Source organism: Ochotona princeps, chromosome 4 (assembly GCF_030435755.1).
Source record: "Ochotona princeps isolate mOchPri1 chromosome 4, mOchPri1.hap1, whole genome shotgun sequence".
NCBI lineage: Eukaryota > Metazoa > Chordata > Mammalia > Lagomorpha > Ochotonidae > Ochotona > Ochotona princeps.
Window position 1 is genome coordinate 51866586 of NC_080835.1, and position 19598 is coordinate 51886183.

At 58.8% G+C, this 19598-nt stretch overlaps 2 protein-coding genes across 4 annotated transcripts in view; one reads left to right on the plus strand and one right to left on the minus strand.

The window, feature by feature from the left end:
• The first annotated feature begins 1180 nt into the window (after window positions 1-1180).
• Window positions 1181-3319, plus strand: IL18BP (interleukin 18 binding protein). 3 transcript variants are annotated; one of them, XM_058663533.1, is made up of 6 exons: window positions 1190-1214; window positions 1519-1604; window positions 1907-2104; window positions 2613-2736; window positions 2830-2977; window positions 3153-3319. In XM_058663533.1, exons 2-6 carry the CDS (start codon window positions 1577-1579, stop codon window positions 3237-3239), a joined length of 585 nt encoding a protein of 194 aa, XP_058519516.1. In that variant the 5' UTR covers window positions 1190-1214; window positions 1519-1576; the 3' UTR covers window positions 3240-3319. The 3 variants fall into 3 exon arrangements, with proteins under 3 accessions (XP_058519517.1, XP_058519516.1, XP_058519515.1); XM_058663534.1 differs by lacking the exon at window positions 1519-1604 and having other exon boundaries at window positions 1181-1214; XM_058663532.1 differs by lacking the exon at window positions 1190-1214 and having other exon boundaries at window positions 1349-1604.
• Window positions 3320-3650: 331 nt separating this feature from the next.
• The window catches only part of NUMA1 (nuclear mitotic apparatus protein 1), a 37856-nt gene continuing 21908 nt past the window's right edge, over window positions 3651-19598 (minus strand). Inside the window, exons 8-26 of the mRNA XM_058663539.1 lie at window positions 18651-18774; window positions 17964-18121; window positions 17570-17687; window positions 17369-17486; window positions 16914-17054; window positions 15991-16113; window positions 12501-15899; window positions 12100-12141; window positions 10859-10927; window positions 8975-9094; window positions 8667-8885; window positions 8397-8554; window positions 6760-7006; window positions 5986-6214; window positions 5438-5574; window positions 4979-5155; window positions 4763-4873; window positions 4483-4686; window positions 3651-4223 (exon numbers count right to left, since the gene is read on the minus strand). Coding sequence (XP_058519522.1) covers window positions 4212-4223; window positions 4483-4686; window positions 4763-4873; window positions 4979-5155; window positions 5438-5574; window positions 5986-6214; window positions 6760-7006; window positions 8397-8554; window positions 8667-8885; window positions 8975-9094; window positions 10859-10927; window positions 12100-12141; window positions 12501-15899; window positions 15991-16113; window positions 16914-17054; window positions 17369-17486; window positions 17570-17687; window positions 17964-18121; window positions 18651-18774 — 5906 coding nt within the window. The 3' untranslated portion in view covers window positions 3651-4211. The remainder of the gene's footprint in view (window positions 4224-4482; window positions 4687-4762; window positions 4874-4978; window positions 5156-5437; window positions 5575-5985; window positions 6215-6759; window positions 7007-8396; window positions 8555-8666; window positions 8886-8974; window positions 9095-10858; window positions 10928-12099; window positions 12142-12500; window positions 15900-15990; window positions 16114-16913; window positions 17055-17368; window positions 17487-17569; window positions 17688-17963; window positions 18122-18650; window positions 18775-19598) is intronic.

Consider the following 19598-nt stretch of genomic DNA (forward strand, 5'->3'; position numbering starts at 1 on the left):
TTCCTTCTTCCCACCCGTTTCTCTGGGTCCCTGGGGACACCTTCTTTCTGCTGCCCCATGTGACAGCTGAGGCCTGGAGGAGATGGCCTTGCCTTCCCAAGGGCCTTGGTGGTGGTGGAGTCCTGGGCTCCTATCTCCTGTGGTGTGAGGGTCCCTGGTCCCCCTTTCGTTGGAGGGGACTGCTGTCATTGGCAGAGGTTCCATTGCTCAGGGCACAGCCTCAGCTGCGGCTTCATGCTCAGGACTGGGGACTGGAAGGACTCTGGAATTGCCTCTGCTCCTGCTTCCTTACCCCACGTCACCCCCCATCAGGCTCAGGGGAGCAGTCGGGCCAGGCTATCTGATGCTGTCTAGCATCTCAAGTCCCTTTGCTTCCTAGTGGCCAACTCTTGGTTACACTCTAGAGTCCTGTCTTCTCCCTTCCTGCCAAAGTGGGCTGTGTCTGCCCAAGACCCTGGGCAGCCTGGCCTCCTGGTCCAGATCCTAGAAATGCTTGCCTACCTGGGGCAGAGTGCCCCTTGTGTCCCACAGCTGTGCAGCTGCAGGCAGAGGGGGTCCTGAGAAGTGTGAACCAGAAGACTAGCAAGGAAGATGCAACTAAACCCCCTACATCTAAGCGAGGACTAAGGATCTGTGATTTTTCTCCACTCCCACTGCCAACTTTTGCCTCACAACTGACTGGCTTCCCTGCCCTCCCATGTCAGAGGCAAACCTGACATCCGACTCTTGCCCACACTGGACATGCTGCGTGGGCTTCAAGGAATATATTATAAAATGTTTCCTTCTCCAGAGTTATTTGCAAGGCCCTCGGGGCCTCTTCCTGCCTCCTGGTCCTACAGCAGCCCTCTTTGTACCGTCAGTGACTGCACGAATAATGGTGTAGACGCTGGAGCCAGTGCCGGGCCACCTGCCCCTCCCCTGCTTTCAGACCAGCTTGCATGCTGGCGGTGTGGCGCTCTGTGTGGCTGTGGCCATCAGGGAACCAAGGCGTGGTTCTAAAGGCTGGAGGGACACCTGGAAGTCCCCATCCTTAGGACAGGAAGCATATGACCTGAAAACCATAGAGGTAGAGTGTATTGAAGAGCACGGTGTGTAAGAGTGAAAATGAAAGTGAGTGGTGATGCCGGGCAGTGCTTTCCCAGAAGGATTGTGCCGCTTCCTGCCTTTCCCATAAGTGGCTGCAGCAGTGCAGAGCTCCCTGCCTGTGGGAATGGGTAAGCCTGTGGACCCTCTCTGAGCATATTTCTCTCCTCTTGGAGCCCTCACAGTATCAACAGTAATGAGCAAATCCTGGGTTGTTGGCACAGAGGCTGTGGGGGATCAGCCAAAGCTCCAGCCCGTGAGTGCCTGACTGAGGAGTTGCCATCTGGGACAGCTGGGCAGGATGCGTTTGGGCCTGAGGCAGGCAGGCTGTGAACTAGACAGTAACGGGTGTGGGTGCGGGTGGCTGGGATCTGGACGAGCTACCAAGAATAAGTGGGAGTATACCATGGTCTGTCCCCTCCTTTTTCCCTCAAGAAGAGGAAGTTGTCCTGGATATAGAGAGCCCCACTCGCCAGCTTCTGACACATGCGTCATGGCTGTGAGACAGAGCTGGACAGAAGGTAGGACACAGGCCTGTCTGTGGGCAGGTGCCGGGGGAGGGGTAGCTAGTGAAAGGAGTATTCAGCCCCGCGAGCTGTACCAGCCTCACTGTTGTGCTGTGGCTTTAAGCTTCCTATACAGATGCTCTGGGACAGGCTGTTGCTGCGCTTCATTCAGAAAGGCCTGGGCTTAGGAGCCCTCTGCCCTCTGGGCCCGACTCCCAGCCTCCACAAGCTGCGGCGCTGTCCTGAAGCAGGAGCAGCCTGCCTAGCGTGACCAGGCAGCTGCACCGGCCGCCACCGCCTGACTAGCTTTTTTGCAGATTCCAGGCCTTTGAGGGTCTTGCTGTTGTGCTCCCAAACCCTCACCCTCCTGGCTGCAGCTGCACCCACACCTCAGAATGCCACAGCTATCACTGGCTCTGCTGGGATCTCACAGGACTCCAGACCCCCAGTGTTCCCAGTAGCTAAGCGGTGTCCAGCAATGGAGGTGACTTGGCCAGAAGTGGAAGTGCCACTAAGTAAGTAGCAATGCTGCCTGGCCAGGATACCAGGGGTCATGGGGTGGGCTGTGGGCCTGCAGTGTCGAAAGGTGACCCAGCCCGGGGTCACTTGGCTGAGTGCCCACCTCTCCCTACCCAGGATTGTGGGTGGGGTCTGGCAGTTCCCAGGATGCTGCCTACCAAGTTAGGCAGAGAGGACTCAAACAAACAGCAATGCAGCCCTTGACTGCAGGACCATCCTCCAAGGCCATCCCCAGGGAGCAGCAGGTGCTGCTGCTGTCTGCCCGGGCCGCTGGGTCTGAGGCTGGGCACTAGAAGCAGGCATCCCCTGGATTAGCCTTGCCAAAATGGCCAGGGCTCAGACCTGGAGTTTCTCTTGTGGACCCTGTACTTGCCCTTTAACCACGTTGCCAGTGAGAAGGTGTGCATACACAGGACTCCAGCTGCTCCATCTGGGGAGATGCCAGGAGTGTGGCAGGGCAAAGGCTTGCTGTCTGCAAGGGCTAACTGCTGCCCCTGTCTCTAGACGGGACGCTTGCCTTGTCTTGTGCCGCCTGCAGCCACATCCCTGCCTTCCATGCCCTCTACTGGCTAGGCAATGGCTCCTTCATCGAGCACCTCCCGGGGCCGCTGTGGGAGGGCAGTACCAGGTGAGGGCTGTGGGGGCGAGGTGGGGGGAGGGAGGGCTCGGCCTGCAGCCCTTCTGCCCTCCGCCCCTGTATGATTTGGCTCCTCTGCTGCAGCCGGCACCACAGGCACACAGGCACCTGGCTGCAGAGGCCCCTGGTGCTGGAGGAGCTGACCCCCATCTTGCGCAACACCAACTTCACTTGTGTGTCCGTGGACACTGAGCAGGTCGCCCTGCACCACGTCATCCCAGCCCAGCTCTGGGTGAGAAAGCGGGGCGGGAGTGGGGGGGTGGCGGCGGGGCCCAGAGGCCTGTCTGATGTAGCAGAAGTAGAATGAATTGGAGCTCAGGAGAGGCGTGGCCTGGGTGAGTGTGTGCGTCCCCTGTCCCTTGGCTGGTCCTGATCCTTGTCTACCTTTACTTCTGGCTGGGCTGAAGACAATCCTGCCCTCGAGCCAAACCCCAGAACCACAGCTGCCCGCGACAGCAGGGTCGGGATTCAACTCAACAATAGCTCGACCTTGACCAGAGCCGGGCACTGCCTCTGGAGGATGGAGCATACTGGCTGTCGGAGCCTGTCTGCGAGCCGCTGCTCCACCCCGGCTTCCCCCTGCAAAATCTTGGAAGAATGCAAACAGCACTTCCACCATGAGGCCCCACTTCGAACCCTGGCCATGCTCTGTATCGACTCCTTTATATATAAAGCATCTTTTCATTGGTTACTGTTTTACTCTACCAGCCTGTCGCAGAGAATGGGAGGTGGCCGTAGCTGCTTCCACCCCCAGCAGGGTCTACGTTGAGCCACTCGCAGGAACTTGGCCTGTCACAGAGGGACAGCCACTTAACTATCTGGCTTTATCTCATTTGAGAAAGGAGAGTGTGTGGGAAGAAAAGGCGGCATCTTGCTTTCCCATAGCCAGCCAGGCAGCTTAGCACTCAAGGGAGAAAAATAGACTTTATTTACAAGTAATAACATTTAGAAAAGACCCATCCCCAGCCCCTAAAAACCTTCCCATCACTCCAAATCCCACCCCACCCCAGGACACGGGGCCCTCTGTCCTGGGAAACAGCACTGCCACAGCTGTGTGCTTGGGTGATACAGGTGGCCAAGGGCTGCCCCCACCACAGTGTGTCCAGCCTGACTTCATGAGCAAGGGTCCCTACTGGGCCCTGGGGCCAGGAACAGCAGGTGCCCGAGCCTGCTGCTGCAGTGGTCCCTTCTAAATCCCCAGGCTGAGCGGAAGACTGGCCGGGCCCACGATGTAGCCGTCCCTCTGCTCTAAGACAAAAACCAAGAGGCACAGCGAGGAGAGGCCCCCACGATCCGGGCTCCAGGCCTCCCAGGAAGGTCCATGTACAAGCGAGCGTCCCTTTCTCTAGGGCTTTGGCCACTGTTGGGCCGGGAGCTAAGAGAAGGCACTGAGAGGGACAGGAGGAGGGAGACTGGGCAAGGCAGTGTCCGGGACACAGGTGAGGTCACGCGCTGGTACTGGCCCTTCAGTGCTTTGCCTGAAAGACAGAGACGTAGTCACCTGGTTGGGGAAGACTGACGGCTGGCGCAGCAACGTCCCTTCTCCCCTTCTCTGGGGTCACCTCTTTGTGGATCCCCATGTCACCAGCTGCTAGATGTGGTATAGTGGGTCTTGATGCCTCAAATCAGAGCTGCTCACCAGGACAAGGGACACTATCCCTAACCCCTTGGCCAAGCTCAGGCCTGTCCTGGGGACAACCCAGGAGGTGAATGTGCCCTCACCTCCCACCCCCTCACCTTGCCCTTGGCCCGAGGTGTGGTGGTAGCGATGGCAGCACTGGCTGTGGTGGTGGCAATACGCGGTGAGCGGCGGGTTCCCCCGCGGGTGGTGGGGGAGGCCTTGGCTGGGAGCTTCTTTGAGGCCCCTCTCCGCAGCAGGCTTGTCCCCAGCTTCTTGGGTGTGTTGAGGATGCTGAAGGCCATGGACTGGCGCCGGTCAGCCTGTGGGGAAGGACGGTCAGCCTAGGCGCCCCAGCAGCCGCCTGCCCCGCCCTCGGTGCCTCCAGCCCAGCCTGACCTGTTTAACAGGAGCCGCTTTCTTCGGGACCTCGGCAGTGCTCTGCCTGCGCCCTTCGTGTCGGTCCCGGGGAGTCATGGGGCGTGGGAAACAGCTTGTGGCCTTCTTGGACTATGGGGAAGAGGACAGTCGGGTGGCAGGATGGCACAGCCATCCACCTGCCCAACCCGCCCTGCCCGGGCCTCCCTGGGATGTTGACCTGAGCATAGCGCCTACCTCAGGGGTGCCAGGGCCCTGGTGGGTCTCCAAGGAAACCCGTTTGCGCTGCTGCCGGGTGGTGATCCCGGTGCCCTCAGCGATCTGTGTGGGCTGCATGCTGGCTCGGCGCAAGGTCTCCTGGGGATCCCCGGTTTTCATCTCCTCATCTGTGATGGTGCCCAGGCTCAGGGACGGCTACAGGGGTCGCAAACAACAGAAAACAATGAACCTCAGGCAGGATGGAGATGCTGCCTGGGGCAGCCGGTCCTCGCCTCTCCAATGGGACCCCCTATTCTCTGGCTGAATGCCAGTGGACAGCTGTGCCGAGCAGATGCCTCTCCAAGCTCCTGCCCAACTGCAGTGACTCCTCCGAGCTGCCCTGAGCCACCTGCAGGCCACAGGCCCTGGTCCTAGAGCCTGGGTGGCATCAGCAGGCATGCTGAAGGCAGAGGGGCTGCAACTGGCCCCAGGGCTCACCCTGGACTCCAGGGGGTAGCAGGTCTTCAAGTGCGGGGGGCACACTCGGTTACGTTGCTGCAGCTCGGCGATGCGGTTCCAGTCGTCCAGCTGCTCAGGCTCATCCTGGCAGGTGCCCATGTAGAAGCTGTTCCTCCCTGTGGAGGGCCAGAAGCAGACAGGTGGCAGGTCACTTCCTGGCTCAGGCCTCTGGCCAGCCTTAGGTCACCATCCCTTCTACCTCCTACAGAGGCTTCAAGCCCAACACCTCAGTCTGGGGAACTGGGAGGCTGTGACTACATCTGATTCACCTGCCAAATTGTCACCCAGCACCCAGAGAACAGGCAGGAACTGATACTGAGAGGCCTATGGAAGCCAAAGCCTGAGTTCAGCAAGCGTCTGGGCAGCCTGGCCCCTCCAGCAGCCCATCATGCCAACAGGAGCATGCAGGGCTCCTGGCAGCCAAGTGGGCAACCCACACTGGAGGGCGCAGAGGCCAGCTGTGGATTCCCTGCACCATGACCCTACAGCCTACTCGGAGGCGTGGCAAGTTGTCAGTCTCCCCTCACCTGGAGGAGCCCCGCTGGACACCCCCGCCTGAGAGCGGCGAGCAGAGCTGCGAGTGGTGGGCCGGTAGCCAGGCAGCCCGAGCAGAGCCGCACTGCCATCGTCGGGAGAGCCCAGGCGGGCCAGAGACTGGCTGGAGGAGGTGGCTCGCAGGCCGGCTTGGGCGGCAGGGGCCGACTGCGTGCTATAGAAGGACGAATTGGCGCTGTCGGACTCCTCCACATCCAGCTTCTGGAAGACAGAGGTGGGTCTGTTGTGGGGCGGGGCAGGGAGGTGGTACAAAGGCCCCCTGCCCCTCAATGGCCTGGTTCCCACACAACTTCGCAAGGCTCTTAGGCCTGCACATGGGCAGGAAGCGGTCCGGTTGCCAGAGGCCCTCACAGGGGGCCAACGTGGTTAAGGGATCCCTATGCTTTATTTTTTCAGTCTATTATTAACAGTATTTCCTGGAAAGAAGCCTGAACTAATGTGCAAAGTGAAGTGAGAGCCCTAAATCCCACAGCCCCTCTAAGCACAGGCCTGGGGCCATGGCCGCTCAGGGGCCCCAGCCATCCTGGGTAAATTCTCCTGCCTGTTGGTGTGCTCCTCCCCAGCCTCCTGCTGGAGGTCAGGAGCCTGGGCTCTCTTCAGCCCACACCTGGCTCTGGAAGAGGCCCTCACTGGCCTTATGATCTCCACTCTCCCATCTGTGTCCCAAGGACTGGTGGAGCCCCACTTCCTCCTGCTTGAGGAGCAGGTGAGCTAACCGTCCTGCAGCCCCACTCCCACAGCCTGACCTTGGTCATGGTGATGTTGATGATTTGCGTGGTGCGTCGGCGAGCAGAGCGGGTCTTACGGCTCGAGTCCAGGAAGACATCCCCCAGAGAGTCCAGGCTGCTCTCCAGGGGGGGCTGGCCCCGGGCAGGGATAGGGGTGAAGTAGAGACTCTCCAAGGATTCTACCTTGGGGGGCAGGCGCTGGGAGATGGGCGAGGCAGGCTCTGCAGGAACACTGGTGCCATCTGGCTGGGTGCGGGGCAGCTTGCTGCGGGAAGGAGATTGCTGAGGTGTGCTTCCCTGGGCTAGAAGGCAGTTATCCATCCCTTTGCTCCCAAGCAGAGGAGGGCAAGCCCCCAACTGTTTTTTTTCCCCCAGAGGTCCCAAGAACGCCCCTGGACCTGGTCCCTCTTAACTCAGTCCTCTCCCATGTTTCTGACCTGACCACCTTCTTCCTGGCATCTGTCAGCTCTGTGCCTCATGGCCGGATGGTGCTCTCTACACTAGACAAGCCTGTCAGCCCAGGACCCGCAGCTGCTGCAGAGCACGTCCCAGCCACTGGCCTGCTCCATATCGCAGGCTGCCGGGACCCTCCAGCCCTGGCCCCCAAGCCACAAACCTGTGACAAGTGCACAACACTACCTTGTTCCTCTCCTGTCAAGCCCACTTGCCATACCTCCTAAGTAGCACTCCTAACTACACCCCTCTTCATTCAAGTCCTCCTTTGCTTGGCCTTACCTCTCACCTAGACTTACAAAAGCACTGGAAAAGGGCTGCACAGGCCAGTTTGGTGGCTTAGCAAGCTAATCTTCCACCTGCAGCACTGGCATCCCATGTAGGCCCCAGTTTTTAGTCTCAGCTGCTCCACTTACGATCAAGCTCCCTGCCTATGGCTTGAAGAAGATCCTAGCTCCTGGCTTCAGACTGACTCGGCTCTAGCTGCTGTGGTCATTTTGGGAGTGAATCAACAGATGGAAGACAGCTCTCATTCTGCCTCTCAAAATAAATAAATCTTTTAAAGAAAGGCATCAGAGTATTGATAAGCAACAACTTGGGCTGGGCTGCCCAGTTACGCAGCCCGGCTCTACATTGTGGGGTCTTGGGCAACTGACCATCCCTCGAACCTGTTTCAGTCCTCTCCTTAGGGGATAAGAAGCTACTTGAGAAGGTTACTGAGGGGACCATGAGTTGGTTCTAATGGCTCACAGCACACCTAGCACACACAAAGTGAACCATGTGTTTCATCACCACAGTAACTGTCTGTGCTGCCTTAACGTGTCCACCAGCTGTCAGGACAGAGTAACCAGGAATTCTGTTTCAAACCCCTTCAGGTGGAAGTCTCAACACGCCACTGCAGGCCATCCTGGGCCAGCCCAGCCCAGCCCAGCCAGGCTGGCTCATCTCTCCTTTCTGTCCACCTGGTGCACACACTTCTGGGTTCTCTTGTAATTAGCATGTTCAGCAGCCTGGGAGTTTTTCCTGTTGTCTCACTCCAGTTGTGCCCTAAACAGCCATCTGGCATACCACCTCAAGTACTTTAAACTTCCAGAAGGCAAAGGGACTGCATCTTCTCTGAATAGCTCCTGGCCCAGGAGATACCCGATCTCCTGTTGCAGACACACAATGACCAGGCCTTGGAGGAGAAGGGGGCTCCTGACCTGGTGATACTCAGGGGGCTTCCTTCTTCGCAGCTCAGGTCCAGGCTGTCGATGCTCAGGTCTAGTGGGGGTTTGGCCTGGGGCTCTCGGCTTTTTAAGACATCAGTTGCCACCTGGGATTTCCCGAGGTCTCGAAGCTGCTGGTCTGCATGAGCAACCTGGGAAAGAAAAGACCAGAAGCTTGAAGAAATGCCCAAGGCAGGGGTGGCGTAGGAGAGGAAGACGTGGCCAGTCAGATGGCAGGGCCGGCCTGTCCAGCCAGGGACTGACCTGTGCCTCCAGGCTGCGCACTTGGGCAGTGAGGTGGCGGCAGGTCTGTTCGGCCTCCTTGGTCTTGAGCCCAGCCTGCTGCAGCTCCCGGCCCAGCCGTTCAGCCTCGGCCCGCAGCTCCTTGTTCTCCTTCTGCAGCTGCTCCAGGCCTCGCAGCTGCTCCTGCAGCTCCTGGTTCTGCTGCTTCTTGGCATCGTAATGGGTCTTGGCTTTCTCCATCTGTGTGGACAGATGGGGTGCAGCAGTGGGGCTGGGCAGAGGCTGAGGGCAAAAGGGTGAAGCAGAGAGGGTGCTGGGCTGGACTCTACCTGGAGCTTGTAGTGCTCAGCTGCTTGCTCCTTCTGGCTCAACTGGGCCTGCAACTCGGTCAGCTGGGCCTGCAGGCGCTGGACTTCCTGCTGGCTCTCACCTCCTTGGGCCTGGAAAGCCTAAGGAAAAAGTCACGGAGGCTGGGCTGGCTGAGCTGCGTTAGGCACGTGAGCTCAACAGGCATATCGGGCTGCTGTGTATTCTCTGATCAGGGAAAACTCCTTTTATATTCCCTACTACCGATACATACTCCCCCAGTTCCTAAGACCCCACAATGCCAGTCCACCACCTGTGGGAGTGTTCCCTGGCCAGGACAGCCATGCACGGCCTTGCCTGCTCTGCCACCCAGCCTCCTCAGGGAACCACTGATGCGCAGCATGCAGCCAGGCAGGCATTTGGTGTATGAACTCATTTCTCCTCAAATCACTGGGAAAGGCAGCCAGAGCCCCCTTCCTGAGAGCAGACACTGAATTCACAGTCTTGCATGGCCTGAGTGGGGTCAGGGACCAAATGGCAGAGCAAGATGGGCCCAATGCCTGTGGGGGGGGGACTGTGCCCCACCACCACTCACATCCAGACCGGACACCAGGGCTGGGCCTGAGGCTGTCCACCTGCAGTGTGGCAGATGCTTGGCCTGGTGAGGACTCCAGCAGAGTGTACTACACATCTGCTGCTGTGTCGTCATCACAGGGGGAGAGCAAGGCAGCAGAAATGAAGCTGAGCTCCCACCAACTCTTGGAACTGTGGGTTCCAAAACCCCTAGTGCCTATTCTTTACACTCTTAACAGGCTGAGAAGCCTTAACTGCAGCAAGTATTTAGCCACAGAAGATGATATGGCTGAAGTCATCATGAATATTGTTGGGGGGCTGGCGGGGAGGGGGCTCTGGTGGCGTAGCAAGCTAATCCTCTGCCTGTGTGCTAGTATCCCATATAGGCACTGGTTTGTGTCCTGGCTGCTCTGCTTCCCATCCAGCTCCCTGCTTGTGGCCTGGGAAAGCAGTGGACAGCCCTAGTCCTTGGACTGCTGCACCCACATGGCCTACCCAGAGGAGACTCCTGGCTCCTGTTTGGCTCAGCTCTGGCTTTGCAGCCATGTAGGGAGTGAACCAGTGGACAGAGGATCTCGGTCTTTCCTTCTCTCTATGGATCTCCTTTCCAATAAAAATAAATTTTTAAAAAACAGGAGAAAATACTGTTACTGGTGGTGTGATACACAGGATAAAGCTGCCACCTGTGATGCTGGCGCCCCAGGGTGGTGATCTAGCTGTTCCAATCCAGCTGCCTGCCAACGGCCTGGGAAAAGCAGGGGATGGTCCAAATGCTTGGGCCCCTGTCACATGAGCCACGTGGTCAAACTCCTGGCCCTGGCCTACCCCAGCCCTGTTGGGGGTCAGTGGACGGAAGGAAGCTCCAGCCTGTTGTCTGTATTTGTGTTTCTCCCAATCCTCTTTGTGGCTCCCTTCTCTCTGCAACTCTTTCAAATAAATCAATCTTTCAGTAAACAGTCCGTGTGGTGATACTCAGTGTTGTTATTTCCACACCTTGGGTTCAGGCTACTGGAGTCAGCACTGGCCAACAGAACTTTCTCCCTGATGCAGCGTTCAACACCAGTGCTGCCAACATGGTAACCCTTGCCATGCAACACTACTGAGCAGGGGAAACGTGGCTGAAGACTGAAGAATTGATTTCTATTTACTCCTAACTCACTGGCTACTTCAGTGGGCAGTGAGGGTCTAGCAGGATGGGACACGTGGCGTTCCTGAGCCTAGGCAGGCCTCTTTGCTCACACTCCCACCACGGCCCTGGGGGCTGGGAAGCACCTTCCCTTCCCCATCTTCACTGGGAGGCAGGCAGAGGCCAGGCCCATCCCACGCTGTCCTACCTTTAGCTTCTGTTGCTGCATCTTATTTGTTTGGTCAAAGTCCGCCAGCTTCTTACTCAGTTCTTCCACCTAGGGAAGGGAGCGAAGACAAGGCTCAGCAAGCCCTCTCTGGCCTCCAGTTAGGGCGCAGCCTGCCTCCCAGGCAGGTGGGCAGGTTTTGAGAAAGGCAGCATGCCACACAGATGCTGCCAGGGCCACTCGCCCACCCTCCCTCCGTCTTCCACCCACAGTCACCAGAACCAACAGCTTGCCACTGCCCCACCCCAACTATTCTCCCCAAGTTGGGGTTGGGGCGCAGCCCTGGTTTTTAACTCCACGAGGGTCCACCCTGCCGCCCAGATTGCCAAAGCAGAGACCACTGCCGTTCAGATCCCCGCCATGTCCACAGGCTGTTAGGGCTGGTGCTGGCAGCGCGGCTGCTACTGTGACATTAGCATTAGGGGGAAGAGACCACTGCAAGACAACAGCCAGGGCAGTCCACACCCCCCAAACCCACCCCACAGGAAGGGTGCAGGGAGGGGCAACAGCCACAGCAGTCCTGGCTCCCTCAGGGACCCCAGGAATTAAAGCAGGACCAGAGAGCAGGGAGGAGAGGTGAGGACTTCGTTGCTGTTTACTGCTCAGTCTGCTCCCCCCTCATCTGGGGCTCCTGGCGAGGTGGAGAGACGGCTGGGCCCAACTTCTTGGCAGACTTGAGGTGACTGGGAAGGAGGCCAGGGCAGCACAGAGATCCCAATGCTACGGCCCCATCTGGTAGACAACCTCTTTGCCTCTCAACCTTGCCCTTCCTCCTACAGATGTCACTAGGCCATGGGACTAGGTGTGGCCTTTGGGAGGGCTGCCTGCATATCTGCCTTCTCCTTTAGGACTTCAATAAAGCCACACGGTGTGAGAAAGAACAGCACTGTGTGCAACACAGACATGGACACCAGTACTCCTTGGTCGGATGTCCTGAACTAGAAGCAGGACTGGGGCAGGTGTGGAATCCCAGGGACTAAGCTTGTCAGGTATGGGAGAGACATTTATGCAGCTGAGAGGAGTGCAGAAGGGTGGAGAGGCCGACCTTGGACGAGTGGGATGAGGCCCCACAGGGCCCAACACACTTCACGCCTGGGCGGACCCTGCCCCCTTCGCCAACAGTTCACAACAGGAGCTGGCAGAGGCAAGCTGCAGCCGGGGTCATGCACCGAGCCTGGTCACCGTTTAAGCAGCCAGCACTTAGCGAGGACCCCAGGCATTACCTGCTTAGTCTGATCTCTCTGAAATAGCTCTAGCTGCTCCACCTGTGAGTGGGGGAGGAGCAATGAGACAGTGAGATAGGGGCGGCCCAGCAAGATGGCAGCCCTCACCACGGCTGCAACTTCCTCCCAGAGAACTAGACTTTGTGCTATGGCTTAGCAAATGATGCTTAGGCTGCTCCCAGTTCCCAGCAGCTCTGGGACTCCCCAGGGCAGAGAGGCTGTGACTCTCTTATTCAGGACCAGAGGCTATGGCTGCACACTCTACTAGCCGCTTCTCCTTTTCTGCCACCAAGGACTGACAAAGCAATGTGGGGCACAGCCTCCCCCAATGGCACAAACAAGGTCCCTGCTGGCCCCGCAGTCCACATCTTGTGAGGATGAGGCTGAGCTGGACACCTTACCTGGGCAGTGAGTTTCTGTCTCTCCTCCTGGAACCGCTGCCTCTCCTCCAGGACCTTGGCCTTGGCCCCCTCGTATTTGGCAGTCATCACCTCCAGCTCCCGGGCAGTGCTCTGGGCTTCCCGCTGCATCTCAGCCAGACGGGCCTCGGCATCAGCACGCACAGCTGCCAAGTCTTGCACGTACTTCTCCCGGGCCTGGTCAAGTTCCACTTCCAGGAATTGCCGGCCGATGTTGGCCCGCTCCCCCAGCCCCCGGTTCTCTTCTGCCAGCAGGCCGTGAGCCTTCTTCAGCATGCTCAGCTGCTCGGCGTAGCTGGCCTTCTCTGCCCGCAGCTGCTGGGCGGCTCGCTCCTGCTCTGCCACCTTCTGCCGCAGGGGCCCCAGCTCGCCGAGCTCCCGCTGCACCCGCAGCAGCTCAGCCCGCAGGCTGGCCGCTGCCTGCTTGCTCTGCTCTAGCTCCTCCCGGTGGCGCTTCTCAGCAGCTGCCTGCTCGGCCTGCAGCTGCTGGCAGAGGTGCTTGGCAGGCAGCAGTTCACTCACCAGGGCCTGCGTGCTGGTGTGCTCCAGCTGCAGGGCAGACAGGGCCTGCTCCTTCTGGAAGAACTTCTCCTGCCATGCCTTGAGTTCCTGACCCAGCTCCTCGGCACGCTCAGCCTGTGAGGCCAGCTCCTGGCGCAGGCTCTCTGAAGCCACACGTTGCTTTTCGCCTTCCTCGCGGAGACTCTGCACCTCCTCGCGTAGTGCGGAGCTGCGCTCTGCAGCCCTGGCGCTGTTGCTGGCCGTCTCAGCCTGGAGGAGGCGCAACCGCTCCTCCAGCTTCTGGCTCTTCTCCGACTCCGCTACCACCAGACGCTTCAATTCCTTGCTCTCGCCCTCTTTCTCCAGGATCTGGCGGTTCAAGATGGAGACTTCCTCCTCCAAGCTGCTGATGAAGCTGTTTTTCCGGTCAGCCTCCTGTCGGCCCCGAGCCACCTGGGCCTTCCACTCTTCCTCGGCCTTGCTGTGGTCTTGGGCCTGGGCACGGAGGGTGGCCAGCTCCCTTTGGGCTGAGGCCAAGGAGCCCTGACTGCGTCCCAGCTCCTGGGTCTTCTCCTCCAATAGACCCTGCAGAGCCTCCATGGCCTTCTCCTGCCCCGCCCGCGAGGCCCGCTCGGCCTCGAGGCTGTGTGCCAGCCCATCAGCCTGATCCTGCTGCCGCTGGCACTGCTGCTCCAGCCTGCGCACCTCTGCCTGCAGCGCCTGCAGCTCTGAACTTGCTGCTGCCATTTTCCCAGCAGCCCCGGACTCGGCTCCTGAGCTGGAAGTGCCTTCACTGGTGGCTGGCCCAGGAGACTGCTGCTTCTCCTTTCCCTTCTCAGCAAGCTGCTCCTTCAGCTGCTCCACAGTCTGCTGAAGCTGCCCCAGCTCTGTTCTCTGGGCTGCCTCCTGGTCACGAAGCTTGGCCAGCTCTTTGTCTTTGCCTTCCTTTTCTGCAACGGCTTGGGCCAACGCCTCCTGCAGGGCAGCAAATGCCACCCGCCGCTCGTTCAGGGCATTCTGCAAGCGCATCTCCAACTCTGCCTTGGCTGCCTTCTCCAGGGCCAGGTCAGCCTGGGCCCGGCCCCGCTCCTGTGTCAGCCGTGCCACCTCCCTCTCCTGCTGCCCACGTTCCTCCTGCTGCTGTCCCTGGCTCTCCATCAGCGCAGCGCGCAGCCTTTCTAGCTCACTGCCCATCTGCTCAGCCTCCCGCTCCATGGCCTGCAGTGCTGCCTGTGTGCTGCAGAACGGCCGGCCCTGCTGCTCCTCCGGCCACTCGGACTCTTGGTCTCCTGCCTTCGGGGACTCCTTGAGCAGCTCTCGAGTTGCTGTTTCCTGCTGCTCACCTGCCTTGCGGACCAAGGTCTCCAGGCGGGCTACCTCCTTGCTGGTGGAAGCCATCTTCTCCTGCAGAGCGGAGAGGTCGTCCGCAAGCTTCTGGGCCCTCACCTCCTTCTCCTGGACCTGTTGGTTGGCTCTGGCCAGGCTGGCCTGGAGCTGGGCAAGTTCATTCTGCTGCTGGCTCATCTGGAGCTCGCTGCGGGCCTCTACACCTGCCGCCTTCTCCTTTGCTTCCTGCAACTCCTGGCGGGCCTTCTCGCATTCCTCCTTCAGGGCCAGCAGCTGCTCCTGGTACACGGCGCCATGCTGCGCCTCCTCCCGCTGGCTGGCCTCACAGCGCTCCCGCCAGGTGGCAGCCTCCTTGCTGAGCTGCTCACATGCACCCTCGGCCCTGTGCTGGGAGGCCTTGGTCTCCGCCAGCTCCTGCCGCAGGGCTTCCACCTCAGCCTGGTGGCTCTCCCCGAGCTGCTGCAGCCGGGCCTCCAGGCCTTGGCGCTCGGCCTTCTCCTCCTCCAGCTGTTCCCGCTCCTGCTGCTGCTGCTCCTGCAGGTGTCGTGCCTCCGCCTGCAGCTCTGAGACGCAGCGCTGCTGCTCCACCAGGGTCTCGGCGACCCTGCGCTTCTCCTCCTCGAGGCTGCTCTGGGTGACCCTCAGGGACTCCTCCAGCACCCACAGCTGCTCCTGGAGCTGCTCCTTCTCCTGCATTGCTCTTTCTCTCTCGGTGGCTTTCTCATGCTCAGATCTCAGCTGGGCCTCGAGCTCAGCCACCTGGGCCCGGGCCTCACACTGCTCCCGGTGAGCTGCCTCAACGCGAGCCTCGAGCTCCTCCACCTTTTGGCTCAGCCCTGCCTTCTCCTGCTGAGCCTGCGTCACTAAGCTCTGGGCACCCTCGCGGGCTTCATTAGCAGCTTGAAGTTGCTGTTGCAGAGCCTCCAGCTCAGCAGCCTTTTCCTTTCCCAGGGCCTCCAGCTGCTGGAGAGCTGTATCCCGCTCCCTTGCAGAGGCCTCTCGCTCCTCGGCAGCCCTGGCCAGCTGCTGGCCATGGGCCTGCAAGGCTGTCTCCTGCTCCTTGGCGGCCACCTCCAACTGCTGCTCCTTCTGCTTCAAGCTGCCACTCAGCTGCTCCACCTGCTGATGGAGGCCCTGCACTGTTTGCTCTTGCTGCTGGAGGGTCTGTGTGAGCTGAGCCTGCTCCATCTGGGCCTTCTGCTTCAGGGTGGCCAGCTCTTGGTCCCGCTGCTGGAGGGTGGCCTGGAGTGTGGTGTGCTCTGAGGTCAAAGAGGCCACCTGGGCACTCAGTCGGGCCCCCTCAGCCTGGGAAGCCTGCTCCAGCTCCTCCTTGGCCTGGCGGAGGTTGGAGATGGAACCCTGCAGGTCAGCAATCAGACTGGCCAACTGCTGCTTCTCTTCTTCAAAGCGGCCCCGCTCGGACAGCAGCTGTGTTTCCTGCTGGCCCTGCTCAGTCTCCAGCTTCTCCACCCTGGCCTGGAGCTGCGTGTTGTGTGCAGCCAGCGAGGCCACCTCCTGCTTCAGGGTTTCTACCTGGTGGGACAGAGACAAGGGAGGGTCAGTGTAGTAGCTGACTGCCGACCACCAGGGCCCCCAGGCAGTGGCTGCTTCTGTGGGCTCTCACCTGCAGGGCATCACTGAGCACCTCGCCCTTCTCCTGGTGGGGGTTGTCCCGCAGCTGGGCCACATGCTCCTCCAGCTGTGACAGCTTTCCCCGAAGAATTTCATTCTTCTCTTCAAGGCATTTCTGGGAGTAAATAAGAGCCATGTGAAGAGGTGGAAGAGGAACCAGATTCCCTTACGGTCCCTCAGCAACATCAACACAACCCCCACAGCTCATGACGGAGCCTGCTCTACCACAGGCCAAAGGAAAATCTTGCAAAACCAGGAGCCTGGACCTGAAAGACCTGACCTTTTAGCCCTAATTCTAGAATGGAATTCAGTCTTACAGTGAACTGTTTATTTCTCCAAGTCTTGAACCCCAGATTATCTAAACCAACAGCAGTTCAAAAATATGCATTGGGCATCATTAGGAGTGGCAGCCCCTGCCCTATACCCACTTCCCTCTGGCACTCAGCCAGGCACTGTCCCGGGTGCAACTTCTCCATGGCTATTCCCATCCCCAAGTCTCGGGGTGTTTACGGGGCAGAACCTGAAACCCAGATGTGAAGGGCACTGCAGGAGGGCTACCTGGTCAATCAGTGGCAGAGTCAGGTTCTGATGGATAGCAATCAGAATAGTAAATAATTCAGCGAGAACCCAACACCATTAGGTGCTTTGTATACATAATTTCCCAATGGTCATGAGGCAGATGCTCATTAGCCCCATTTCAGGAACAGAAGCTTAGGGACAGATTGTTGGTCACTGGCAGGGGCAGGATTCACGGGTGGAGTGACCCAGGCCTCGCCTCTATCCAGTATAGCACATGACCAGACCTTGAAGGGAAGGTAGCTGAACGCCTGTGTGTGGAAGAGTAGAGCACTAAACTCAGATGTGAGCCCTGAGCACCTGGGGCCAACTGGGGCCTGCCTCCCCGCGGGCGCCTACCTTGTCCTGCAGGGCTGTGCTGAGCTCCTTTTCCAGGCGGGCCTGTTTCTCCAGCCAGTCCTGGGTAGCCTTGCTATGTTCCTCGGTCAACTCATTGAGGGCCCCCTGTAGCTGCTGCAGGTGACTGGCAAACTCCCGCAGCTGAGACAGACAAACAGGGATCGCTATAATCCAGGGCCACCACTGCCGCCATCACTGCTGTCTGCTCCCTGCACCCGGGGGCCGGACGTTCTCCATGATCTTTCCAACCCCACTCAACCCAGTCACTGCAAATCATACCTCCAGTTCAGCACCACATGTCAAAATTCAGGGCTGCAACCCAGGAAGTGGGCAAAGCATGCCGGCCTCTGGGGAGACTGAAGCCCAAGACAGGTCTCAGGCCAGATGGTCTTTGCAGCGCTCTCCTGATGCCTCCAGTCCTGAACACACCCAGTACGGCCGAGACCCCCAGTCACCTTAAAGGACAGGTCCCCGTTCTCCTCTGAAAGCTGGCTGATCTTGCGATCCATCTGGCCTTTCTCGGTCCTCAGGTCCTGGCATTGCTTCAGCGTCTCATGCAGCCGCACAGTGAGGCTGTGAAGGAGAGGGGGCAGTGAGAGGGGCAAACGGCCCTTCCTGGGGGCGGGTGGGCGGTCAGAGAGGCAGGGACAGTGCACCTCTCGTTCTTGCCTCGCAGCTCCTCGAGCTCCTGGGGCTCCGGCGGGCTGGCTGCCTGCTTCTCATTGAGCAGAGTCAGGCGGTCGATGCGCTGCTGCATCACGGCAATCTGGGCATCTGGCTCGGGGTGAGGTTGGGGAGGACAGTCAGCCCAGAGCCACTGGGAGAGGGTGGCGGGATGGAAGTCTACGGTGCCCGAAAGAAGGAGGATCATGGGGCAAGGCCAGAAATCGGCATCCAGCTCAGCTGGGTCCTAGGCCCGGGCCATGGTTCTAGACTCCATGGTCCTCAGAGGGGGGGACAAGACAGGAGGTGAGGCTGTCATCCAGTGCTAGTCTGATGAAATCCCGGATGCCATGTGCCACACTCCTCTACTCCGGGTCAGGCACCCACCCTTTTCGGTGAGGAGCTTGCGGTTCTCCGCCAGCTCCAGCTCCAGCTCGTCCCTGTTACTTCTCTCATCTGCCAGCTGCTTCTTCAGCCGTCTCATCTGGAACTGTGGGGTCTGCAGGATGTCGCCCATGGGGGAGGCTGGGGAACCTGAGAGGAAGCTGAGGGGGAGACAGTCCAGAACCCTGGTAAGAGCCTCATCTGGGAGGCCGGCAGCACCTGGCAGGGATGGGGCAGGGCGCTCCGGGTTCTGTCTGCAGCACTTTCTCATGCCTTGGGATGTGACTTGAAGAGAAAACCCCTTCTCCCTTCCCCATGCCTTGATTTCTTTGTTGAGAAAGCAAACAAAGGTGATATATATATATATTTTTTTTTTTTTCTGCAGAGCTACCCAGAGAAGACCTGCTGGCTCTGCTCAGTCTCCAGCTTCTCCACCCTGGCCTGAAGCTGCGTGTTGTGAGCTACCTAGAGTAGGGATCTGATGGCAAAATCTAGCAAAGGACATTCATCACAGAAATCTGCCAGAACAGATGCCAACCAATTCCCCAGTAAGCACTGCACCCAGATACCCACAGGCTCCACACTTGGTGCTGCTGTGAAGGGCCAGGTGGCTGCTCAGCTTCCAGATGTCAGCATGTGCAAAGGGGTTACATGCTGAGACCCTCAGCCCAGGAGAGGCCCACCACGTACTTGTTCCCACTGGAAGACGAGGAGGCAACCTTCTGCAGCTCTAGGAAGCGAACCTCCCTCTTGGCCTGGTGGCTGGGTGGGGAGAGCTCTTCACAGGCGACAGAACAGGTGGAAAGGATGGGAACTGGAGATGAGAAGTCGATAATTCCAGAGGTGTTAGGAGGTAAGCAGATCTGCATCTGCGTGCAGTCTGAGGACTTGCTGAGTGGAAACGGCTCTGCAGACACTCAACGTGAGCTACAGAGGGAGTCAGTCGGCAGTGCCTGAACCCAGTGTCCCCCCACAGGACCAGGACACCTGTCTTGCCCTCATGTTCTGAAACTTGTTATTATTAAAGCATAAAAAGCAGGGCCAGGCACTGTGACACAGAGGATAAAGCCACCGCCTACAATGTTGGCATCCCATTTGGGTGCTAGTTCATGTCCTGACTGCTCCACTTCCAATCCAGTGCACTGACAGGTTCCCTAGACTGGAAAGAGCAGAAGAGGATGGCCCAAATATTTGGGCCCCTGCCATCACGTGGGAGACTCAGAAGAAGCTCCTGGCTTTAGCCTGGTCCGATGCTGACCACTGCAGCCACCTGGGGAGTGAAGCAGTGGATGGAAGATCAGATCTCACTCTCCCACATTCTCTGTCTGTAAATAAATACATCTTTTTAAAAATGTAAATAAAAATAGAGTGAGCATTGTGGAGCAATAGACCAGGCTGCTACCTATGACATGGGCAGCCCATATTGGAGCACAGATTCAAGTTCCTACTGCTCTACCTCCAACCCAGTTCCCTGGTAATTTATCTACGACAAGCAGTATAAGACGGCCTAAGTACTTGGTCCCCTGCAACCCAAGAGGGAAATTCAACAGGAATACTGGGTTCCTGGCTTTTTTTAAAAAATATGTATTTATTTTTATTAAAAAGGTGGATTTTACAGAGAGGAGAGACAGAGAAAGA

Excerpts from the sequence above, each read along its gene's own strand:
- IL18BP (XM_058663532.1), top strand. The coding sequence starts at position 1,385 with ATGCGTTTGGGCCTGAGGCAGGCAGGCTGTGAACTAGACAGTAACGGG. Across the intron at positions 2,105-2,612 it reads AGAAGTGGAAGTGCCACTAA|ACGGGACGCTTGCCTTGTCT; the intron begins GTAAGTAGCAAT and ends CCCTGTCTCTAG. Across the intron at positions 2,978-3,152 it reads TCATCCCAGCCCAGCTCTGG|ACAATCCTGCCCTCGAGCCA; the intron begins GTGAGAAAGCGG and ends GCTGGGCTGAAG.